At 40.0% G+C, this 25,318-nt stretch overlaps 1 protein-coding gene across 4 annotated transcripts; it reads left to right on the top strand.

The window, feature by feature from the left end:
* The first annotated feature begins 635 nt into the window (after positions 1-635).
* clip1a (CAP-GLY domain containing linker protein 1a) lies at positions 636-25,288 on the top strand. 4 transcript variants are annotated; one of them, XM_068704008.1, is made up of 27 exons: positions 636-789; positions 4,982-5,304; positions 6,580-7,154; positions 7,545-7,669; positions 7,787-8,003; positions 8,095-8,292; positions 8,407-8,498; positions 8,846-8,906; positions 11,472-11,576; positions 12,904-13,812; positions 13,966-14,082; positions 14,441-14,498; positions 14,583-14,666; positions 14,801-14,957; positions 15,174-15,339; positions 15,475-15,690; positions 16,751-19,195; positions 20,015-20,152; positions 20,248-20,354; positions 20,540-20,660; positions 20,773-20,816; positions 20,998-21,018; positions 21,512-21,629; positions 22,439-22,589; positions 22,732-22,784; positions 23,942-24,066; positions 24,168-25,288. In XM_068704008.1, exons 2-27 carry the CDS (start codon positions 5,214-5,216, stop codon positions 24,394-24,396), a joined length of 6,723 nt encoding a protein of 2,240 aa, XP_068560109.1. In that variant the 5' UTR covers positions 636-789; positions 4,982-5,213; the 3' UTR covers positions 24,397-25,288. The 4 variants fall into 4 exon arrangements, with proteins under 4 accessions (XP_068560109.1, XP_068560111.1, XP_068560110.1 ...); XM_068704010.1 differs by lacking the exon at positions 11,472-11,576; XM_068704009.1 differs by lacking the exon at positions 20,998-21,018.
* Positions 25,289-25,318: the final 30 nt, after the last annotated feature.

The raw sequence follows: 25,318 nt of genomic DNA, 5'->3' as shown, positions 1-25,318 counted from the left end.
GACTTGTAAATAACTTGCACATAGTTTCATACTAAATACTCACATACTCCTACATACAGTACACAAATATGCATGCATACACAAGCTCATGTGTGTGGATGTGCTAAAAGTTATTTCACCCCTTGCAAAGAGAAACTTTTGAGACCATATCCTCTATATAAGAAGGTTGAGTTTCATACCTTATAAAGTCATGAGTTTAAACTCAACTTTTATATTTCTTTATATTGAAAAGTCAGAAATATAAGTTAAAATCTTGACGATTATCTTGGAATTTAGACTCGAATATTTTTTGCTGAATCTTAAAATTCTGATATGATCATAAATCTGAAGAGTCTGAGATTAATTAAACCTGGTTTCACTTGGTCCAATGGGCTTACTTGCTTAACGTTACTTACACGCTGTATGCTTGAATAATAAAACATTGACAATATTACATTTGAACCGCCCAATAGTAAAAAAACTAAACAAAGTACAATACAAGCAAAATATGAACAAATGTTAGCTTCATGTGACTCCCTTTGACTTCCTAATTGTCACAGTAAAGTTTGTGTGTCTGGAGATAGTTTTGCTCTCTCAGCAGTGAGGGAGTGTTCATCTCACTGCACATTTCATCTCTGATTGACACCGACCGTTGACGTTTCTCTCTCGGCCGTTGAACAGACAGCTCGTGCACTGGGCTGAGCCTGATACGTCTGAATACGAGCAGTCACTCGTCGTGGTTCTCCACTTAGCTTGCTAGCTGTGTATTTCCTCCTGAGAAGACGTAGGCTGTGCACAGAAACATATCAGGTCAGTACTAGCTAGCTCACGCCAATGTCGTGTATTTCCGTAAACTTGCTTGTACTTTTGCTGCAGATAGTTCTGGAAACTAACCGCAAGGCTAAAGTTGTCCAGGTAGTTTATACATTACTTGAGGTGTTAGTTTAGCTAACCTAGCTAGCTACCTTCTCTTGGTCCCGACCACGGTTCGCCGTATTGCTCGGGCCTCACTGCTAACGTTACTCAACTAACGTTAATCGGATATATTATTATCGTCAACACAGGCTGGGATTCAGCCAGAGAGGTGACAGTACAGTCACAGAACTGCTTATAACAACAACATATCTTTACAGGTGAACTATGCTAATCTGTCACAATTTGTTAGGCTGACTCTCAACTTGTAGCAGCAGTGTGCCCTACTGGAGACATAGGGAGACTTTTGGACTTGTGGAATTCGCTTCAGTCGCCGTGTTTACCACAGTGGTCAGTCACTGGGGAATTCGGATGTTTAAACATGTGGCTGCTACCGGTATAAGTCACCTTAAATAGGATATTGTCTCACCAGAGACGTGGATTTAATTAGTAAGGTAAGTTAGCTGCAGTGGTGTGTTTTTAACAGGCTCTTACCAGATGTGCCACCTCATCGACAGCTCTCACTCCGTTAGCTAACGTTACTGAAGAAGGTCTCAAGGCGAGGCACGTTAAAAGGCCATACCCTCAGGAGACCTTACTTATCAGGTACACTGTGCAATGTGTCAGTGCAGCAACACTCAAGTTCAATAGTAGAGTGTCTGCGTTTGACAGTTTAATGGTTTAAAGGTGCGACTTCGGCATTAATGGTTAACATTAAGCCTTTCATACACAAAGCAGTTAAACATGTTTGGGCTGATTGACACGAATAAAGCTGTGATGGGTTGCAGTCTTAGGAATTGCAAAGGCAACATCACTAGAAATTTTGAAGTTCCTGTATTTCTACTAGTCTTTGTAGGCTACTTCTCCATATGGAGTTTGGATATATGAGAGAATGCTAACATAGAAATATGATCTTTTTTTCATGCATGCATTCTATTAGTTGATTTTAGCCCATTAAAGTGGAATCCATTTATATGATTTTACATTCACTTAACATAATATAAACGCCCTGTTTTAGTTGAAGAGGCTCTATTGGTTCTGGAAATTCTGGATTTTACATTGGGTCAACATTAGAAACCTTGACTACTAAACCATGTGATTATTATTTCAGGTTACAGTTATGCCTGGGCACAACTGTAAGTGTCAGGATCTGTGTAGGACAGGGCAGTGGTGTGTATATATATATACCAGCTGTAATAGGTTTTATGTCTGCCTGTTGACAACGAGGGTTGTTAACTTGAAAACAGGTGAGTCTGTATTCCCAGACAACACCGGTGCAGAATGCTTCTTATTTTGTGCTCATGTCCTGTTAGTGCTTTTTTACACCTTCCTTTGTCAGTGCTAGCAGGGTCCTACACAATCAATCCGGCAGATGTTTCCTCAAAAAGGAAGAACCAGAGCTCGATTTGGCCTTTTGATGACAAAAGCAAGAGTGTAGGAGTGAGGGTTACATCTGTGAATACACTCCTCTAAAGACGTACTAAGCAGCTACGGTTGTAGCTTTAGACCAATCAGCCACAGCTGGACTTGCTATAAAAACATTCCAAGGAAATCTGTTTGTACTGGGTTCAAAAATCTTGATGTCAATGACTAACCCTAACCTACGGAAATAGCATTGTGGAACGAAAACCCACTGAATTGTGTAATCAGTGACACCCTCCCATCAGTTAGTAAACACTTGGGAGGCTTAAGGGATGCAGATTTTCTGCTGTTATTACAAAACATGCAAGCAGATCAGCTAACGCCTATCATAAGTGGTTTTGCACTCCTGTAGTCAGCAAGAAATGCTTCGCTGAAGTATTATGAAGATACTCATCTGCAGATGGATTTTGTTTTATCATCTAGGAAGTTTTTTCCAACATGCTTTTGGTAATGGATTCCAGTAAAATCCTCACAAAGTGTGTCTATTTTGTTCATATCCATTGCTTAAACAGTCTCTGAGCACATGAACTTCTGTCATTACCACCATGGAAATCGATGATGTCTATGCAGTCATTTTGACTCAGTTCTGTTTTAGAGGCAACCATCTACCCGTTTCTATTTGTATATTTACATCACAAAACATTAATCCAAACTACATGGAATTTGGAGGTAGTTTAGTTAAACATAAATTTAATCTTTTTCTTGATTTTGCTTTTTAATACATTATCATATTGATTCCCTTTAAACTTTTGCAAAACATTGGTATTTGGCTTTCTTCCTAGCTGCAGATTAAAGTGACCGTCGGTGGCAAAAGATTAACATTACTGTAGTGGGAACTTCTCCAGACTAAGTGGATCATTTTCAGCTGACTGCTTCAGTTCACCAATCAGAGCTGAAACATTCTCAGTTAATGCTCACACAAGTCGCAGTAAAGCCGGGTGACGTTCAACTGAGGCTTCATAATGCAGTTGTTTTTTAGACGCACTAGTCCTATTCCACAGGCATATGGGTCATTCATAGATATTGATCAAATTTGTGACATTTTTTTAATGTTTCCCTTTTTAGATTCGGATCGTCAAACGATCAATTCATGCAGTCTTCAGCTTTTGAAAAGCTTTCAGTCTCAGACCTCCTCTTGACCTGAGGGAACCAATCAGAGGCCCAGTGGGAGAAAACTGGAGCGCTGCATTTGAACTAGGTCACTGCATTCTGACGGCCAGTCTTTATTTTACATTGAGAAATGTCGACGAGGGTGTGTTGCAGCGTGTCTTCTCGATCCTTGTGGTGAACCTACATGCAGTAGCTCTTAGGCCCTTTCAGGAATGAAAGGGATGTTTGTATGACGCTGTTGAACAAGTTCTATATTCAATTTCTACCCTGTGAGGTCGAGCGTCTTTGCTGACTTCAAACGGACTCAAAACAGTTTGACTTTGCAAGAGCGGTGATAAGGCACTGGAGGTGTTGATTTACAATTTCTAGGTATATTTCAGGGTAAAGAATATTTTTAAAGGATTTTTAATTACCTTAACTTGCAATCAAGAATGTTAATTAAAATACACTCTCTGTTCTCACCCGTAAGCCGCTAAAGCAAATTCCAAGTCCATGAATCCTGATATATAAATCTATCCAAAAAAGGTGCTGTTCTCTAACTGGTAGGGGAACTGCATGTGGAAACCCTGTTGGTAAAAATGTGTATTTCTTTGCTAATCACACTTTTTTCATCATAGAGGCCTGCTTGTAGACATACGCAGTGCAGTAATTGTTAGTTCATGTTGTTGACAAAGCAGCTCATCCTTGCTTTTGGTTGCTTATGTGTAGTTTGCTTTTAAAGATTGTAGTAGCTCAATCAAGCATCAGGATTGGTGTCCTATACTTTCTATACACCTGCAGAGATCCTGTTGGGGATGCTACAGATCTGACAGTAGATTGGCCTGAAACTCAAAGCTTGACAGTATTTTTGACAGTATTTTTTCTGTTTTGATTGAGTGAATCCAGGCAATAGCAGTATAAAAGCAACACTGAGTCTTATCATATCGTCAAACTACTAACAACAGGGGGACCATGTTTAAATAGTACATTCAGCCAATCAATTCTGTGGTTGGGTAATCTGACAATCGGCATAATCTGCTGGTGATTGTGATCTTGTTTCCACAGTAATCCTGTTTTTAGGAAAAGCTGCCAAACAGATTTCAACGATTCTATGCGCCAGAATTCTAGATTGAGTGAGAGTGTTTGGGGTGCTGCTTGTATTGTGGTCAAGGTCACAGATGTTGAGCTCTTCAGAAGTTCATGATGGCAGTGACATGGACTGCATATCGACTGGCCTTTAAACGGGGTATTTTTAGGTCTTAACTGTGACGTGGTGTGTGCTGAGGAACTTGTTGTCATAACAGAAACAAAATGCCTCCGTTAACAGAGCACCACAAACAAAGTCAATGAACATGCCTCATCTATAGCTAGTTATTTGTTTACTTATTACATTAAATGTTTGCTGTCAGAAACAGCAGAAACAGGAAAAGTCAGCAAATGGTACATTTTCCAAAATGACTAATTGATTTCATTAAATAGTTGAATTTCTTGTTAATTAGCCAGCAGTTGTTCTGAGTGCTCAGTAAAAAATATGATTTATTTCAGTAATATTTCTTTTTTTTTTGTCCCTTCCAAACAGGGTCCTTTTTGTGAGCAGCACTTTTTCTCCCTCCTCCCTTTTCCTAGTTTTTCTTTTTGTTCATCATATTTTGTTTCTTTTTTTATTTAAAATTTTTTGTCAAATTTAAATTTTGGTGAGGAGAGAAAAACTTCACCATCACAGAGCTGCCACCTGTTGTTTTGATGGTCTGGGGTCAGTCTGTACCCTGCAACGGAACGCCTTGTGGGTCTAACAGATCACAGGAGGAAACATGAGCACAGCCAAGCCCAGTGGGATCAAAGGGCCCAGCAAGATAGGAAGGCCCCCTGGGACAGCAGCCCCCAAGACCAGCCCCAGCACAGGTAAGAACCTCCCCTTGTGCAGCTTCTTCAACCTGTGGGGAACTTGTGGCAGTGCAGTGTTTGCCCTCTAGTGTTCCCTAGCCAGGGGTTGTTTGGTTCATGAGTGAATGTGATAATATGTCAAACTTTGTGTCACGCTCTTGTTGGCAGACCTGTTCTACATTGTGCTTGGTCCTAGTTTATGTCATTATACACCTTAGCATGTAGTGCCTTGTAGCTTTTTTACAGTTTTTTTTGTATGGGTTGATACGTCTCTCTTTTTGCGAGGTGCTTCAGCCCGAACAGCTATACACGGCTGTCAGTTTCATTGGATGAATAGAACTGATAAATGACATGCACTCACCAGCTATTTTATCTCAAATCCCAAGGAATACACAACAGCAGACCCACCTTGAGATCTGCTGAACACACCTTTTTTAGGTTGCATTAAATCACAGCATGAGAGCATAATAAAACATCCTTATAAACAGTAAGGTTGGGAACCTCAGATTTCCTATATGCCAAGCTACACATGTAACTGTTCGGAAGAAAAAAAAAATCATGTCCAATGGAGACTGTGGTGGATCTAACAAAGAAAGCTTAATCGTCTGGGCTTTTGGCATTTACGACACTTGCTTAAATCATTAGTCTACTTTTGCCAAAAGAAATGACATGCCAATTAAGACCTAAATTATGTGATCATGTGTGATATATTACAGTTAGTTTAGTCACCTAACCTTAGATAGGGACAAACATTGTGCTATGTACCATGTAAACCACTCTACATGTCTTGCTCTATGGGTTGACAGTACTGCAACAGGCTGATTTTGACTCTGAGTTTCATTTTAGAGTAGTGCCACACGATCCTCCTCAAGGAATGCGAGGGAACCTCTGTACAGCTTTGTCCTAGTTGGCTTAGGTTTGCAGTAAGGGGTTCACAGTCTCATACGTGAGGCATGTGACTATTTAGTGCAGTGGATTTGGGATGGCATTAAGGAGATGTAGGCATCCCAGCTTTTACACCAACATCTTGCCAAAACAATAGTAATAATTAGTGTGAGGATAGTTTTGCTTTTGAAACATTTAGCCTAGATCTCATTTGCCTCAGTAGTATCATTGTCACTGTGATAGCTTTTAAGCTAGACAGATACCTTTTAAGTTAGTAAATAAACACATTCAAACAGAGGAATGATTAATCATGCATAGTATATTCTGTACATCAAATCACATGATATTTAAATGATTTGCACTGCATTGTGTGCCGTTTTAAGACCCCCTGTTCTCTTTCCTTTTCAGCGGGAGCTAAAGTTAATGCGGCTGACAAATCAGACGCAAATGCCATTGGAGGAGATGCCGAGAGTGCTGGGGAGAGCTTCCAGATAGGGGAGCGTGTGTGGGTGAATGGGAATAAACCAGGCTACATACAGTTTTTGGGAGAGGCACAGTTTGCCCCAGGACAGTGGGCAGGGATTGTTCTAGATGAGCCAATTGGGAAGAATGACGGGTCAGTTGCAGGGGTTCGCTATTTCCAGTGTGAAGCCCTGCGAGGAATATTTACCCGCCCGTCCAAGTTGTCTCTTACAGAAGGGGAGGCTAATGGAACGGAGACGGCACCCCCCTCCCGCGCTGCATCACCCACTCCTTCAGTTGGCAGCGTAGCCTCGCATACACCTGCCCCAAAATTACCCTCAACTACAACAGCAACCAAGAAAGCCTCCTCCACTACATCAGCTACGCCAGCTGCACCAGCTACACCATCCACACCATCCTCCAACCTCGCACGAACAAACAGTGAATCTGTCTCCAACCTCTCAGAGACTGGATCAGTCAAGAAGGGGGAAAGGGAACTGAAGATGGGCGACCGAGTATTGGTAAAGTTTGTTACATTATCCAACAGAAAAAAGATTTCTTCTCTTGATATTCCACCATAGGGCTAACTGAACTCTCCTCTTCTTAGTAATCTCAGAGAAATTATTAATGCATTAAATCATGGTCGGTGTTAAATTAAGTACTGGTACTAACACTGCTGTGTGCAGTCCTGTACATTTCGTTGCATTTAGATAATTTGGTTTTACATGGTGACCATATGTTGACCATAGTTTGGCCTCATTCTGTTCAAAGCCGGTACGTGTTTGTTTCTGTTGCTTTGATGGAATTATCTCACTCAGGGTTTACTACCAGGCAAAGCTGATTACTCTTTAGGCCTCTCTTATCTGTTGAGGAGATTAAATGTTGGCTAATATTTTGTGTTTTCTTCTCAGGTTGGTGGTACAAAGGCAGGAGTGGTACGTTTCCTTGGAGAAACAGATTTTGCTAAAGGCGAGTGGTGTGGTGTGGAATTGGATGAGCCCTTAGGAAAGAATGACGGGGCAGTGGCAGGCACAAGGTACAAAAGCCACTGGATCTGTAAATAACTAAAAGAAAAGTTTATTTTTTTTACTTGTTAACCACATGTATAATATGAATTACATTATCATATTTTTGTTCCGTTATGTGTCCCCAGATATTTTCAGTGCCAACCCAAGTATGGCTTATTTGCTCCGGTGCACAAAGTCACACGCATTGGCTTCCCTTCCACCACGCCAGCCAAAGCAAAAACAACGGTTCGCAAAGTAGTGGCCACACCATCGGGGCTAAAGCGAAGCCCTAGTGCCTCTTCCATCAGCACCATGAGCTCTGTGGCCTCCTCGGTCAGCGCCAAGCCCAGCCGTACAGGCCTGGTGAGACATGGACGCATTCAGTTTCACCTATTGTTTTTTATGCTCTACTTACTCCCCCGTCTCACCTTGCTTGTATTCTGTCTCTCCATAGCTAACGGAGACATCATCACGGTATAATCGCAAGATTTCAGGCACCACAGCCCTGCAGGAGGCGCTGAAGGAGAAGCAGCAGCATATCGAGCAGCTAATGGCTGAGCGGGACACGGAGAGAGCTGAAGTAGCTAAGGCTACTGGCCATGTTGGAGAGATGGAGCAAGAGATTGGCCTGCTCAGGGAGGAACAGGAGCAGGTCAGCTCTCCCAGTGGTTCAGTAATAACACTCCTAAAGTACTCTGAGAATTAGAGCTGCCTAGTCATCTACATTGATTTTTTTTTTATATTTTGATCTACCTTTCCGTTGAAGATGGAGACCAAGATGGATCAGTTACGTACCTTGGTAGAAGCTGCAGACAAAGACAAAGTCGAGCTGCTGAACCAGCTGGAGGAGGAGCGTAGGTAAGGATTCCCAGAAGTATACAGTCACCCATGACAGTATGTCAACATCTATTGTTTCCATTTTATTTGGTGAGTTTGTTGAAAAAAGGGCATGACAAGGCAGAAATAAATACATACTGATATCCATGTGGTCTTATGTATTTATAATTGTATATGATATAAAGTGTCTATTATATAAAGTCCTGAGGAAAGATATGTGCCTGAGTTGGCTTAACCTTGCTCTTCATCTTTGTTTACGTATACGTTATAGGTTGTTAGTTCTCCTGTTATGTCTAAACAACAACAACAACAACAACAACAACAACAACAACGAAGCTCCCGTGAACTAATTATTTTCTGTTTAACAGGAAGGTGGAAGACCTTCAGTTCCGCGTAGAGGAAGCTTGCATTACCAAAGGAGACCTGGAGGTAAACGCACAACACAAATCCACACCATTGCAACTAACTTTTTCTTTTTTTTTTAATTCCTGTTTGAAAACAAACCTTTGATCAATTCAATAATATTAAATCAGACTTGTTTTTATTTGTATTATTGAATACAAAAATGGATGTTTTGTCCCACTGATCTTTTGTTTCTAAGTCCGAGGCAGCCGGTGCTCCAGTCACCCTGCACCGTGGTTCCATATTAGGATCTCAGTTCACATATATCTTCCTCTATTTCCATGACAATAAAGGGATTTACATTTTTTTTTTTTACTGCCCATCAGTGTGTCTCCTTGTGTGCAGGTCCAATGTCATTTAAGGTTGCAAGGGATTAACTGGTATCTCTTGTCACTGAGCTACATTTGCGTCCAGAGAGAGCGTTTTCATTATCTCGTGTTTATGTTAGCAATGGAAGCTATCCATTCTGCAGTCTCAATAAGTGTGTTTGCACGGACAGTTTGATACATTAGATGATGTGCTGTCAAATGCACCCAGTGGTGCAGGAAGGCTCTGGCTTTGATGACAAGGCAGAAATTAATACATACTGATATCCATGTGGTCACTGAACAAAAGGCATATTGCTAATGTTGTAGTTGGGTTAACCGGGTGAAATACCTAATGTAGAGTCAAATTGTATAGTATATATTATATTTTGGAAATATATTGTCCAAGTTCATTATCAAAGCTAGGGGGATTGTTTTTTGCTTTTTCCTACACATATGGCTATGTGATGGAAAAATCTTAAAATTTGAAATGTATAATGTCAAGGATTTGTTATTTATTCCACAGTGCTACACAGGGGACCATCTCAATTACCCTGAAGGCAACCAAGCTCAAACTAGATGTTTAAATTGAGGGCTACAGGGTTAGAATTTCTTTTTAAACTTGTATACTAACAGTTTATTACTTACTCACAGCTGTGGATATATTAAAAACTTGCATGCAGCTTGAAAGACAAAACTTCTAATCGGCCAAACTCAAAAATGCTCTGTTGAAGGTGTAATGACTAATGTTGTGCTATAACCCTCGGTGCCTCCCAAGTTCAGTGATGTGATGTTATTGCTTCTTCTTCCTTCTCTTCCTCGTCTTATATGTTGGTCCAGTGCTCAGCATGGAACCACTGAAGATGCTCCCTTGTCATTCCACTGTCCAGTCACAGACCTGTTCAGTTTGCCCCTCTGCAATTTAATGGGAAAAACACTCAACTTAAAAATTAAAATGTAATTTTTATACAAAGATAGATTGTACCTACTCCACATGCACGGACAATGAACAATGGGTGCATATAAGTAAACTTGCATTCAAAGTACCCAGAACATGTACAGTGAGCCCTAAAATATATTTCTGATAGTTTCATAGTGACATTCTTCTTGTCTTATTCATAACCTTTGTGTATGGTATATACTTAAGTTAATCGGCCATGACAGTTGATTTTGTCAGTTTGTGTCCATCAAACACCTGGTATAAGCTGTTGGCATAATATTTAAAATTGGTGCTATTTCCCTTTTTTTTTTAAATGAAACTTTAAGTCAAGATATGCTGGCTAACACGCAAAACCATAATCACAAAATTGTGCCATGAAATGCTCCAATAAGTTGCCATAAAACCATTAGTCATAGCACACAATAACAAGAAGTCAAATGGGAACCCTTTCTGTTTCTTGAGCCCAACAGCTTAAGCTTTTGCGTTATTGATTGATTTCCCTTAAGTTTGTCACAAATCCTGCACATGGTGTCTGATAACGGGTGGTTTCTATTACAATGCTTACTCTATTGTGGACAATGGCCTTATCATTAAAGAGAGAAAGCAGCGTGGTTATTCATAATGCTACAGGCTTAAGGATTTTACCAATATAAAGTCAAGACAGAATGTTGGTTTAGTTTTAAATACGACCAATGCAGCCATATGTCTTTAGAACTTTGTATTGTTAAATCAAAATGACAATCCTAGAACATTAGATATCTTCTGTGTGATCTAATCCATTAAAGTATAGGGCTCAGGAAACGGCCATCACTGCTTTCTCTCCATGATGTGGCGAAGTCATTTTTACGTAATATACTTGCTGGCTTGACACATTATCAGATTTTCAATGTATCATAACAATCAATGTGCTTTGTTCACCAGGTGTCAATTTTGCATGGTTACTTATAAACTGCCTCCATCAGCATACTCATCCTGCATATTCATAACACATGGCCCCCTCTTTGGTCGCTTGTTTTGTATTTCCCACCATTCTTTCACAAATTCCCTGTGTGCAGCTGTTTATGGCACAGCCTGAAAGTTCTGCATGGGGTGTCTTCCCATTGTCATCATTCACTTCCCACCCACACCCAATACCCTTTCCCCAATCTCCCAAATACTTACACACACACACACACACACACACACACACACACACACACACACACACACACACACACACACACACCATTATCGTTGTCCAAACCCCTCCATCCTCTCTCCTGTCTCACTCCCTCTCTGTCTGCATTGGGCTGGCATGTGATGGTGGCACTGGTGTGTTCTCTTCCTCTCCCCCTTGTTTACTAACAGACGCAGACCAGACTGGAGCATGCCCACATTAAGGAGCTTGAACAGAGCCTACTCTTTGAAAAGACCAAAGCTGAGAAACTCCAAAGAGAGTTAGAAGACACTAGGGTAATGAATTCTGCTCTGTAGTGTGCTGCGTTGGAAAAGAGGGCCTGTGCCGGGGATAGTGGCCAAAACATTTCCACGGGGTACAGAAAGGTGCTGGGCAGTAACTGGAGCTTTGCTTTGTATGAGCTTGCATTTGTCAGGCTTCACACAAGAAAAATAATACTCCTGATTTATAACATATGATTAAATAATAAACTAATGCATATTTTATTTGTTTGTTTAAATGCTCAAATCAGTCCATCTAGTGTAGAGTAAGATTTGCAAATTTAGCATTACAAATTGTGGCATTAGCTGCAGAATAAAATTTTAACAATTTTTGAAGTATCATCTTCCCTCATCTTTAAATTGATTAACTCAAGATTATTTTACGTTGTAAAAATGATTAATTATGACTGTAAAAACTAATCGTATGCATCTTTCAGCTGTCTTGAGTAACAGCTCTTTAATTTGTACTATTTTCCGATAAATCGCCCAACCTGAACTCACTCTTGCTTTACTGGTATCACTGCTTAACCAGACAGACAAACTTCTTCCTTGTCCCGTCCTCGGTTCTACTTCCCCAGTCCCTCCCAGCATCCATTTGTCCTGCTTATTTGGTGTCCTCGCTTTTGGCTAGTCCAATACCTGCCCCACCTCCTAGACTATGCATCCTTGTGTTCCCCTACGGTATTATAGTCAAAAAGGGCATCAGGGAAATGTATTGCTTTAATTTCAGGCCATCGTTTCTACAGGTTCCCTTTTGACAATTATTTGATCAAGAAAATGTTGATTTTGATTAAATAATTCAATTAACTAAGCTATTAAATATTAGGTTGAAGCAGCCAAAAGAGATGTTTGAGATTAGAATAAACACTGGATTTGGTAGCTAGCTGGATTAACATAAACATATTGGGACATGTCAATTCTCCCAAAGGGTTTTCTTACTTCATACCTCTCCTAAATCATGTGGTCAGTATTACCATGGATTCAGTAATTGAGAGTGATGGTGTAATGGATGATGGAAAATGTCTTACACACTACTATAGCTCCATACATGCTTTCAGTGTTCACTTCCATTATTTGGACCATACCGTTGATAGCCACGAGAGGTCAGTATAACACCTTGTTTTTGAGATCAATGTTTTTCATACCCTCCTCATTATGCAAGCAAATTGGACAATTTCTCTGTCAGAAACATTTGAATTTTGCTATTACCAAATGTTTTGTTTAACAATCCCTTTTCTTCATTTGTTCAGTAAAGTATGATCAAGTCTTTAACACACTTATTAGTACACATTGCTTCAGTATGTCAGACGCATCATTGAATATAAGATTTCTGCTCTTAAAGGTTGCTACTGTGTCGGAAAAGTCCCGCATTATGGACCTTGAGAAGGATCTTTCTCTGCGTACAAGAGAGGTAGCTGACCTGCAGCTACGTCTTGGGACCCAACAAGGCTCCGAGGACTCAAACTCTACTCTTTCTCCCCTTCTGGAAGAGATAAAGTCTCTGAGGGATCAGTTGGCTTCCCAAGAAGTTAAGCAGCAAGAAGAGCTAACAAAGTACAAGGAGAAGCTGGACGCTCAAGAAAAGACGCATAGTGAGACAGCTGCCCATCTCCAAGCTACATCTGTAAGGCTCTCTGGGGACAACGAACAGTTGCAGATGCGCGTAAGCCAGGCTGAGAAGGAGAATGCTGATGTTATTGAACTGTGGCGTTCGAAGTTGGAATCTGTCATTGCCTCTCACCAGCAAGCAATGGAGGAGCTCAAGGTGTCCTCCAGCAAAGGCGCAGGTGCCCAGACAAAAGAACTTATCGAAACCAAAAGTGCACTAGAGAGTCTGAAAATAGAGCACAATTTGGCTCTAGAAGAGGCTGGAGCCAAACATGAGGCTGATGCTGCAGCTTTAACTCGGGAGACGCAGGCACTGAAGGCTCAGCTGTTTTCTTTGATCGAGGACAAGGAACGACTGGAGGAGTCACTACGGTCCAGCGTTGAAAAAGCAGAGGAGCAGCACCTTGTGGAGATGGAGGACGTTCTTGGAAAACTCCATAATGCTGAAGTTAAGGTGAAGGAGCTTGAGGAGAAAGAAGCAATGTTGGCACAACAGGCCCAAGACAAGGACAGAGAAACCAAAGAGCAGATTTCAGAAATGGTGGCTCTGCGCAGCCAAGTAGCACAAGGTAACCAGGAGCTTGTGACCCTGAAGAGTCAATTAGAGGTGGTTCAGAGCCAAGGGAACAACCAGGGTGCCAAGGTGGGTTCACCTCCTGACCATATTCATATTTAATTTTCAGTGCGTCTCATGTTTGAGCAAAGTTGTGTCCTTTTTTCTTCTGTTAATATGTAATTTCCAGACGATGCTTCTTCTCTTTTGTCCACTGTAATTTGTGCTTGACGTGTGCTATAGGTCAGTGAATTGAGCTCACAGCTGGAGGGCCGACAGCAGGAAGTCGTCTCTTTACAGCAGAGTCTGACCACTGCACAGCAGGAGAAGGATGCCCTGGAACAGCAGCTTGGAGGCCTGGTGCGACTTAAAACCACATTTTGAATGTGGATACAGTACCTTTTGGTGTTGGGGTTGAAGTCATTGTATTTTTCATGTTCAGTGCCCTTCGATGAAAAAACTGAATCATGTCTGGCGTTTCTCTACTGCAATTTCTTGTTATTTATCGGCCAACATATACAAAGATACCGATATCTGCAATGAGCTAATATCAGCTAAAATATCTGTTCATCTCATGTATCAGCTGGTCTAATGAATAAACAAACAACCATTCAAATGCTGTACAAACCACCAAAATCTGAATCAACACTTGGGAAATTTTGATCTATTGCAGAAATTCATACACAAAAATTTGATGCAAAAATATTTTTCTCTACAGAAACAAAAGTTGTCTGAAAGCACAGAGGAGCAGACTACATCATCAAACACTATGCAAGGTAAATGAGAAGTAATTGTAAAATTTCAGTTTGTGTAAAAAAAAAACTTATAGGATCAAAAATGTAACCTTTTTTGTTTTGCAGAAACACTTGAGAAGCTCAGTAAGAAGGAAGAGCAGTGCACATCTCTGACCACAGAATCAGAGTCTCTAAGAAGTCAACTTGCAGGTGAGAACAATAGAACTGCATTCATCTAGAATGTTTTGTAAAAAGTTTTGTATCTAGTATGCTTTTTTCCCATTTCTCGTTGAACCTTTGATAACCTTAGAACCTATGAACGAAGTTGTCTTGTCTCAACTCAGGGCTCGAGAGGAAACTGAAGGCTGCCGATGAAAAGCTTGAGCAGCTCTCAAAGGACAAATGCAAGCTAGAAAATGATATTTCGGACATGATGAAGACATCTGGCGATAGTTCAGTACAGCTGACCAAAATGAATGATGATCTCATACAGAAAGAAAGGTGCCACACTTCATTTTGCCCTCCTCCTATATTACTTCATTACTCCACAAAACATATTATACCAATCATGTCAGAATTAGATACACATTTTCCTATGACGTATTAAGAAAAATTCTTGCCTTTGTTTGCTTCCATGCTGTAGTCGATGCTTTTTTCAGTTATCTAACCTGTCACTGAACGTCCTCCTCAGATGTCCTCTTTTTTGTTGTCACTCAGGAGGCTTGAGGAGTTACAGAGTCAACTATCAGAGGAGAAGGAGAAGGTGGCACACTCGAATGAACAACTCCAGCAAGAACAATCTCGCAAAGAGCAGGAGCTGATAGAGACCAGAGATGCACATCAGTCTCAGATAACTGGCCTCCAGGAGAAGATTGCTAACTTGGTAAGTATTTTTGGGCAGTCGCAAAAATGTGTTTGAGAATTTAACTGCAGATACTTCCAGTTTCATCCCTGAGTCACGGGCTACTTCGAAACAAGTAGGTAATAATTCTTGTCTTTCCAATCTTCTGTTTTCTAGGAGAAGACTGTTAAACAGGGTGAGACCCTGGTTGAGGAGCTCAAGGCCTCACAAGAGAAATCCATCTCTCAGGTTTCAGAGCTTCATGTGAAAGAACTTGAGGTTCTGCAGAGTCAGGTTGACAAGTTGAAGCAGGAGCTCTCCTCCAACAAGGACAAAAACCTGGAGCTTGAGAAGTTGGTGTCTGAGTTGCAGCCATACAAGGAACAGACTCAGGTAAGCACAAACCCTCGAAGATACACAGATATTAGTTTGGTTTTAAATTTTCTGCCAAGTACTTGTTTCATGGAAAAAGGTTATTTTATGTATTACTGGCTTTAATAATGTTCGATCATTGAAAATCATCCTTTTTTGAAAAAGGATGTACATAAAGGATTTTTGTCTCTATTTAACATCAGTGATTAATGTATATTATCAACAACATTTTCCTGCTTATTTACCATCATACATATATACAGACATACATTTGTGATGAGTTCCTCATTTCTCCCCCAACATAACCTCTTTCACATTCATTGGAAGGTACCATATGCTTGCAGGGGTACACCTGATTAGAATTTATTTTTTTAATGTATTTTAATTTTAATCTATGATTATTAGCCAAGCCAAAAGAAAATGCTTAAGATACTTAACGAGTTGTGTTGTGGCTGCTAAATGGATATCATTGCACTGGGTAGGATTCAAGTTTAATCAGTAGCATTCACATACTGTATGTAAATGTATGTACAGCTATTGATTTAAATGTTCTACTACTTTAGCTATGTACCCCTGCTTGCATTGTTTATTAGCCTGATATTTCATTTATGTGGAACATTTTCACTTTCTACCAAAATGGTTATTTTTCTTTTTAAGATTCCAGTAAATAATGTATATAGTTTATTTGTATACAATTGAATTGAAAAGATTGGCCCCATGGTCACCGATCAAGCTGATTGAGTTAGTATTGGTATTGGTGCCTCCCCAGCCATTAGCCACTCTTTGTTTATATGCCAGTCAAATTTGTTGGCATCAATTTAATTAATACATGCATTGAAAGTAAGTAAGTGCTGAAGTGAAAATGTTCCACCTTTTCATATTGCTGAAAACCATTGCGGTGTTAGCTGTGGTGTGATCTTTTGCCATTTTGATGCTCCTGCAGCTTAACCTTTCCAATTGCATATCACTTGGTTGGACATATCTGCTTGGTTTAGTTTTTGATTCATCTTACTTTTCCCTGTGTATATATATATATATTTCCCTCCTTTTTTTTTTTTTTCTTTCAACTTTATTTTCCCAGTGTCTTTCTGCTGAGCTTGACTCCAACAAGCATGATGTTGAACATTTGACCAAAAAACTGGAAAAGCAGAGTCTAGATCTGGAAAATGCGTGTAAGGAAAGTGAAGATGTTATGGCTGAGAAGGGCAAACTGGAGAATCAGCTTTCAGATATGCAGACTAAGCTCTATGCCTTTGAGATTGGTCACCAGGAGCTTTCAGTCCAGAATGAAGAACTGCTAATAACTAGAGATACGCTTTCAAAAAATCTACTTGCCAACAACAAATGCTCGGATGAAGAAAGGATTTCATTGAACAAGGAGCTGGAGAAGCTCAAAGATCTTCTTCAGGAAGTGCAGACTGAAAACAAAAATCTGAAGCATGTCAAAGGTGAACACCAGGCCCAGATTGAGGAGCTTCAAAGACAAAATGTAGAGAAGACTGACCTGCTCCTTAAGTATCAGCAGGACATCCAGCAAACAGAGACTAAAAATAAGCAACTACATCAGGATTATGAAACTGTCTGCAAAGAGAAGGACCGACTTGAAGATTACTTCAATGAAAGCGTGTCAAAGCTCACTTGTGAGAAGGAAAATCTAATTTTAGAGAGAGATTCTTCTAGAAATGCCAAAAAATCGCTTGATGCTAAGAATGCCGAGTTGCAGACAAAATTTAAATCCTTAAACTTAGAAAAAGAAGATCTTACGATGAGGAACACCCAGCTGCAGGCCCTCACAGAAACACTGACAAAAGAAAAGCTGGGGATGTCTTCTGAAATCAGTGCTGCTTTGTTGGATAAAAAGAGCCTTGAGACGGTGAAGGAGGAGCTCCAAAATAAACTCAGTGCTGCCAAGAAAGATTTGGAGAGCTGTGTCCGTGAATGTGAAGAACTTAAAGCCTCCAAAATGAGCCTGGCCCAGATGCTTGAAGAGTTCAAGACAAGCAGTCAGGTGACTGATTCTGAGAGGCTTCACCTTCTGCAGGAGAAAGAAGACTTACTGGCAATCCAAAGAAAAGTCTGTAATGAGAAGGAAAAGCTCTTAAGAGAGATGGAAGAAATAAAGGAGAAGTTTCAAGTCTCAACGGAACAACTGTCAAAGTCCAACAGGAAATTTAAAGAAGCATTATCATCTTTTGAGCAAGAGAAAGAAGCATTTCGCCTTCAGAATTCTGAAATTGAGATGGCTTTACATGTATTACGAAAAGAAAAGATGAGCCTGGATTCAGCACTAGAGCAGCAGAGAATGGATTATGAGCGTTTGGCAGGAGAGATGGGAGAATTAGAAGAGAAGCACACAAAAACCATATCTGAGAACAATGCTCTTTCTCTTGAGCGCGATAAGCTAGCTAGTGATATTCGAACAAATAAGGACCAGTTGGATAGTTCCTCAAAAGCTAATGACATCTTTATTCAAGAGAAGTCTGATTTAACAGCAAAGCTAGAGGAAAGCAAACGCCAAAAAGACGAAGTTGAAGCAGAGATGACCTCTTTGAAACGAGAGAAGGCCGACCTACAAAATGAGCTGCAGAAGCACACCTTTGATATTGAAATTCTTAAAAAGGGCAACGCTGAACTTGTTCAGGAGCAAAGTAAACTAAACATGGATTTTGAGAAGGCTAATTCAGAACTTATGCAGCAGGTTGATAACCTGACAAAAGAGTGTCAGCGTCTGCAGTCGTTGCAGACTGCCGCTGACAACAAAGTACAATCCTTGCAGAAAGAGAACCACAGTCTGCTCCAGGAGATCCAGGAGTTAAAATGTCAGACTGAATCGATGTCGGGGGCCAAGAACGTTCTGGAAACCCAGTTACGGGCTGAGTCCAGTGAACGAAATAAAGCTATATCTGACAAGGATGGTCTATCCAAACAAATTGAGGAGCTGCAGAGAACGTTGTCCAAAGTTACCCAAGAAAATAAAGAGACGTCTTCTAATCTTCAGAATGCTGATGAGCAAAAGAAGGCTTTTATGATGGATATGGAGGATTTGAAGACTCAATTGAAGCAGCGAGAGCAAGAAACTAGTCAGTTGACAATAGATAAAGGGCAGCTATTATCTAAGCTAGAAGAAATTGATAAACAAATGACCTTCCTGACCACAGAGAAGGAAGACCTTTTAGCTGAACAGTGTAAATTGGAGCAGAACATTTCTTCTCTCCACACCAGCCAAGAAAAGTGGCTCATAGAACGGTCAAGCCTCCTTGGAGAGATAGAAAACTTGCACGCTACCCAGAAAACACTAGAGGTAGATGTGAAGGGCCTACAAACTGAAAAAGAACTGTTGGAAATACAAAGCAAGAATGCTGTCGCGGAGGTTTCGGCTTCTGCCGTTGTGAAAGAAGAGATTTCTTCCTGCGTCTCAAATCTAACAGCTGAGAAGGGCGCCCTGCAGGTGGAGAGAGATGAAGCCACCCAGAAAGTCAGGCAGCTGGAGTCCCAACTAAAAAATGCAATTTCTAAGCAGCTTGAGGTATTCCTCCTCCAGTAGTAATCACTGACTCACATCTCTTAGAGGGGCTGGGGCTATGTCACCTTCTCACTGCATGCTTGCTGGTTTGTCTCCCTTTCCTCTGTCCTTGTTGTTTTTGTGTCTAACTTTCATCTTCCATTTACTAACCGCTGTAAATTACCCTGAGCTCCCAGCCTTTGCCTGTGGGCTTATAACGTGATCTTATGTGAGGCAAATTCTTTCGGCTTGCATAACTATGGAGGTCTAAGGTGATCTTTATCACACTCACCATCTGATGGCGTTTCATATTTTTCATTTGATTTGACATCCAGTTTTTAGAAATTATTGCCCCATTAATCTGCTTTACAATGTCATTCAGTCCAATTTTTAAGTTTTATTTGCAAAATCTCTCCGGTCAAATACACTTACAAAAAATAATGAGATATGTTGATATAAAGCAGCTTTCAGGGGGTGTTGGTATCCGTTCTGAGGCCACAGGAGTATTTTAGAGTGTATATATACTAATTATTTTCCTGCTTAGTGTAATTTTGATGTTGTTAATTCTCAACCAGAATTTGAACTTGAAAATTTAAATGAACTGACATTTGAATACCTGATTCTAAATCAGACATTAATGCAGATAACTCATTAAGCATGCAATTAATTTATTAAATAATATTTAAAAAATCATTGGTTGAGGTCAAACAGCGCACATGAATAGATTCGTCAAATTTCTTATTTGGGTTGGTAGAGGTCAAAAGGTGTTTTATCTCAACCAACCATTTGCTGCTCTCAATTTGAAACCATTCTTAGTAAATATCCTGCTCATGCACCATTTAGGCTACAGAGGCCTCTGGCAAGACTGCTGAGACCCTTGAACAGCTGACAATGGAAAACGCCAGTTTGATGCAGGAGAAGAAGAAAGCCCAATCTTCATTGGAAGAACTCCTGAGCTCCAAGCAGAAGATGGAGGCACAGGTAAGATCTGCTTGCTTACTTGTACGTGTAACCTCTCAAAAGTGTTTTGTGTAACTGTAAATTCAGCTAATAAATATGTATCATTATTGTTTTAGCTGAAAACATTGAAGAACAATAATTCCAAATACGAAGAAGACATGAATGTTTGCAAAGAGCAGCTTTGCATAGAAACTCGGAAGACTGAGAGTCTATGCCATGAAATGTGAGTATATATCCTTTGTTTTGGCTGCTTGTAAAAAGGAAATCTGTCAGATTTAAATTTCAGTAGTATGATATCATTGATTATGTTAAGTTAAGAGACATGAAAGAAGTTTCTACAAACCAATATGATGTCTACGTGAGTTGTTAGAATTTGTCAGGTGATTTTAACATTTGTGTTTTATTCAGTGAGGAGCTTAAAGGAGCAGTTTCTGTAAAGACACAGTCCCTGCAGATGCTTCAAGATGAGAACAACAAGCTGACGCTGGATACTGATAACAATCACAAAGCCATGAGTGATCTTGTGAAGGTGCAACACTTTAACAATCTTACATAAACTTACAAGCATCAGAACATTTTGTGTGTTGGCTATTGATCTGCTAACCATGACTGTATTTGAACGATGTATCTTTTTCTCGTAGCTCAAGGATGAGCACTCAAAACTCAAAAAACAGTTGAAGCAAAGGTAAGAGAATGCATCATTTTGGGATTTGGGCAGTTTCTCAGATCTCCGCAAAATTCACCATAATTTTGAAATCCTTTTTGTCTAAATACCCACAAATGCTTTCACCTGTGTGACACATGCTAATATTCAGTGCATGTGTAATTAAGCAAACGGTATGTCATGCTGTTCTTTTCCTTCAAAGCCTGCCAAATAATGCCTTCAGGTACTTCATGCCTTTAGTACTACGTGATGTCGGTCATCATCATGTAATAGTACAAATATAGTAACCACATATATATGTAGGCAAATAATTGTGAACATGCAAGGCATGGTTACATTGCATTTACTTTCAATGCATTTTCCCAGAAAAGTCATAATACACATATTGTAATTTAACCTACAGCCCTATCTCATCTGCTTGATGTTTTCATATGTTTCCTACTGATTTTGCATGTCTTTATTTCAATTTTCAATATGATGTCTGTACTATGTTATTTTGATCTTTATCTTTATTTGCAGTCGTACCATTTTGACAAGTGTACTAAATATTTTGACTAAACAACTGCCAGAGAAAAATGGCACTTAATTTTCTTAATGTCTCCTCAAATTTGTCAAGTGAAAAACTCGGGTAAATAGTTTGAGTTCTAAAGTTTTCTCTGCCTGGCAAGATTGTTTACTGTACCTCTGAGATTGAATTGATATTGTGTATTTGATAGTGAGAGCACCTTGAAGCAGCAGTTTGACAAGGAGAAGGCTGTCCTCCAACAGTCCATCCATAAAAACAGTGCCTTAATATCAGAAAAGGACCAGCAGGTGGAAAACCTAAGGAGTGAGGTGAGAATATAAATCATCATGGTACCTTCTTATTGTCAGCAGGTATGGCAGCATATTGACAGCTGTTGCGCTTCCACAAAGTGTGTGTGTGTGTGTGTGTGTGTGTGTGTGTGTGTGTGTGTGTGTGTGTGTGTGTGTGTGTGTGTGTGTGTGTGTGTGTGTGTGTGTGTGTGTGTGTGTGTGTGTGTGTGCGCACAGAAAGAGTTGGAAGCAGAAAATTTGATTTCTTAATTTTTCCCTCCCTCAAGTCAAAATCTTTAGCTGTTGTGGTAGATTCTGAGGTCTAGAAGATACAAGACGGTGCTTGCCTACAGCCCTTGACTTAACTTTTAGCATCATTTGCTTTTGACAGTTGGTAAATAAAGCTAAAATAAAATAACAGTTGTACTTGCAGGGACATTTCTTACATTGAAGTCTCACAGGATGTCACTTCTAGGTCAAAAATATTGCCCTGCTTACATTTTTAATGTGCATGCTACAACATGGCTAACCTGAAAGGGAAACTTTTAAAATTGTGAGCAAGAAAGCCCTGGTGGCAGTGCAAACCTAGTGACACATTTCTTATTGTAGGTTCAAATTATGCGGTTATGCTGTCATTCTCTTGAATCGTGTTTTGAACTTAAAAACGAGGACTCTGTACTCTCAGGTCTTGAGTTGTAGATGAAATGCTCAAATTGGACATATGTTTTTATTTCTGTTTTGACTAAACTCATTTAGTTGGGGACTTCACTTGTTCACATAACATAATGTTTTAGAGCAATGGCTAAAATCTCTTCAGTACTGAATAGCCGTGGTTGTTTTCCTCTCAGCTGGTTGGACTCCGTGGGGAAGGTGACTTGGTTAAGACACTGCAGGGTACAATTCAGGCCTTGGAGCGGGACAAGACTAACCTACAGGACCGTGTACAGAGACTGGAGAAGGACCTGGCTGCAGGGCCTGACACCTTCAACAAGCCCTCAGGTAAGAGTGGGCTTAACCCATGACCATAGCTAATATTTGTGATGGCACTAAGGTCTATGCTCTGTAAGGCGACCTCCAGAGGAAAACAAGATAACCTAGTTTACTCCTGCTTTTAATTGGATCTTTTACCTGTTGTTTCCAGGTGATCCAGTTGTGGACAAACTAAGGGAGGCTAAGGAGGATTCTGAGAGTCAGGTGTGTAAACCTTTTCTCTCATTCTCTACAATACTAGTCACATGCCTGGATAGAGTGAAGGTTTTTGCCATTCATACATTCAGTGTTAAGATGCTTCCCTACCCTGGCCCATAGAATTTTCTGGTTTGACAATTACTCATTTACATTTTCATCGTACTTGGGGCAGTCGTACGGAAACAATCTTACTGAATGTCGTTTTTGAAATGACTGAATATTCTGCTTACTCAGACATTTACAAACAAATGCAACCTCTGATGTATCAGTAGACTGAATTTCCTTTAGCGGTTACAGTATAATGTTTTAAAGAGGTGAAAGGTGTCTAAATGTTCAGATATCATCTGACATAACTCATGAATTGGTATCACAGTTGTATTGTATATTTCTCCAACAGTGGTGGGATGATGGTCATCAATCTCAAAACCTTGACTTATTTTTCATTTTGTGCCTCTGTTTACTCTAAAATGTTATACTGTATCATCTGTGTCATTGATGACTTGAATGTGTTGTCTGGCAGTAGGTGGGTCCTAATTTGAATCTCATTTTTTTTTTTTATTCTTCTCTTGCTCTCTTTCTTAAACTCCAACTCCTCTCCTCTGCCCTGTCTCTGATGTTGGCAATGCTACACCACCATCAGGCAGCGGTTTGTTAATGTTTTTCATCAGCTTCACTTGTGCATGTTTGTCTGTCACTGTGGCTTGTATGTTTGGATCACATTATAGTTGGTGTCAAAACTACAAACTGTCTTCCAAAGACAAATCAAGCTTGGTTTGTCAGTACCTTTAGCATTAAATATGCCCTCTGCCGAAATGATCATAGATGCTTAGATTAAATCTTGTAAAGGTTGATGTTTACTCAGTAAGACGCTCATCATATGTGAGTATTTTATTGACTCTTCTTGTGACTTATTCCAACCTTGGAATTTTTTTTGGCTGACAACTCACGACGACGATTCACCGTTGAGATTAGATTCATAATTCGGGGGATGTGGCGGGGTATAGTTTCTATTATCTAGAATTATGTCATAGGATTGAGGCAAAGTCCTTTGCACATAATACAATAAATATGTCACAGGGAGACCCTATATTATTTTTGAAAAAATAGATATTGTTTGTATTCTAGATGATCAATGATGCTACTGTGATGTATCTTCTTTACAGATTGAGTTCCTGAATTCAGTCATCATTGACCTCCAGAGGAAAAATGAGGAACTCAAGGATAAATTGGAGACAATGGCAGCTGCTGCTCTCAATGGGAATAATCCAAGTGAGCTGGATAACTATGGGTAAGTCCCATTCATAGCAGACTTTCTCACACTTAGAACTTTATGGCAGTACAACTCAATCTTTTTAGTTACACATGGAGCTGCTTTCTCTTTCTCTGCAGCCGTGACAAGGAACCCCCGAAGAAGAAGCTTCCCCCAAGGCTGTTCTGTGACATCTGCGACTGCTTCGACCTCCATGACACAGAGGACTGTCCCACACAAATGCAGATGCCCGACTCCCCCCCACACAGCACCTACCACGGCAGTAAGGGTGAAGAACGGCCCTACTGCAACACCTGTGAGGTCTTTGACCACTGGACCGAATCCTGTACTGATGACCAGACCTTTTAAGCCTTTTTTCCACCCTTGTTCGCACAATCAGTATATTTGCACATCATGTTAGATTATGCTGGGGTTTTGGGATTTTGGTTTGTACGTGTGCATTTTGTGTGCTTGTTTTTGCCAAGCGTCTTCATTGTCCATACCAGTCCTTAAGCGCTCTTATGGGAGAATGGTCTCAGAATATCTTCAGAGAAAAGACCGACGACATACAGAACAATAATATACAGCAGTTAACAATTTATTATAAATGACTTTGGAGCAAAACGTTAGATATCCTGGGTTTGTGTGAGTGAGGAGATGCTGTAGGTGGATGTATCATTGTGGGAGAAGCTATGATCTTCAGATCATTTAATTTATCAATATCCTAACATTGTTTGCACAGGTTGTTGGGGAGTTACAAAGATAATATTGTACCATGAAAAAAATGTTTATTTGAAACTGTAAATTACTTGATTGAAAAAAAAAATATCAGTTGCCGCAAAACTTGGTGAGCTATAGTTTATTTTTTTATGCCTGGAGATACTATGTACGCTTTAAAGGTTTGATAGTATGTGTGTTATTTTGTGAATGGTAATCACAGGGGAGAGATTTTTTCACTTTTGTCTGGAGTGGAGCAGTAAGACCCACTGCAGTTTGGCTTTAATAGGAACTTTTTTATGGTCTTCATGAAGGAACGGATGGATGATTGTTAACGAAGAGGCAGTGAAACCTAAAGCACTTCACTCTTACTGTAACCCCTCAGTTCCAGTGAAACGGCCTTTCCAAAAAGTTTCTTTACAATTTGAAAGATCATTTATGTATGAAACAATTAAATACTTAGGTATTTCTTTAAAAATGTTTTGAATATCTGTATTAAAATAAATAAAATGTATGTATAAATTAAAAATCAAACCTCTCTGTATTGACTGTTCAATTGAAAGTGCATTGCAGT

This window comes from Cebidichthys violaceus, unplaced genomic scaffold (assembly GCF_023349555.1).
Source record: "Cebidichthys violaceus isolate CVI_PGR_0920_01 unplaced genomic scaffold, fCebVio1.0.p SCAF_9, whole genome shotgun sequence".
Classification (NCBI taxonomy): Eukaryota; Metazoa; Chordata; class Actinopteri; order Perciformes; family Stichaeidae; genus Cebidichthys; species Cebidichthys violaceus.
This window is presented reverse-complemented; position numbering and strand designations above follow the sequence as displayed.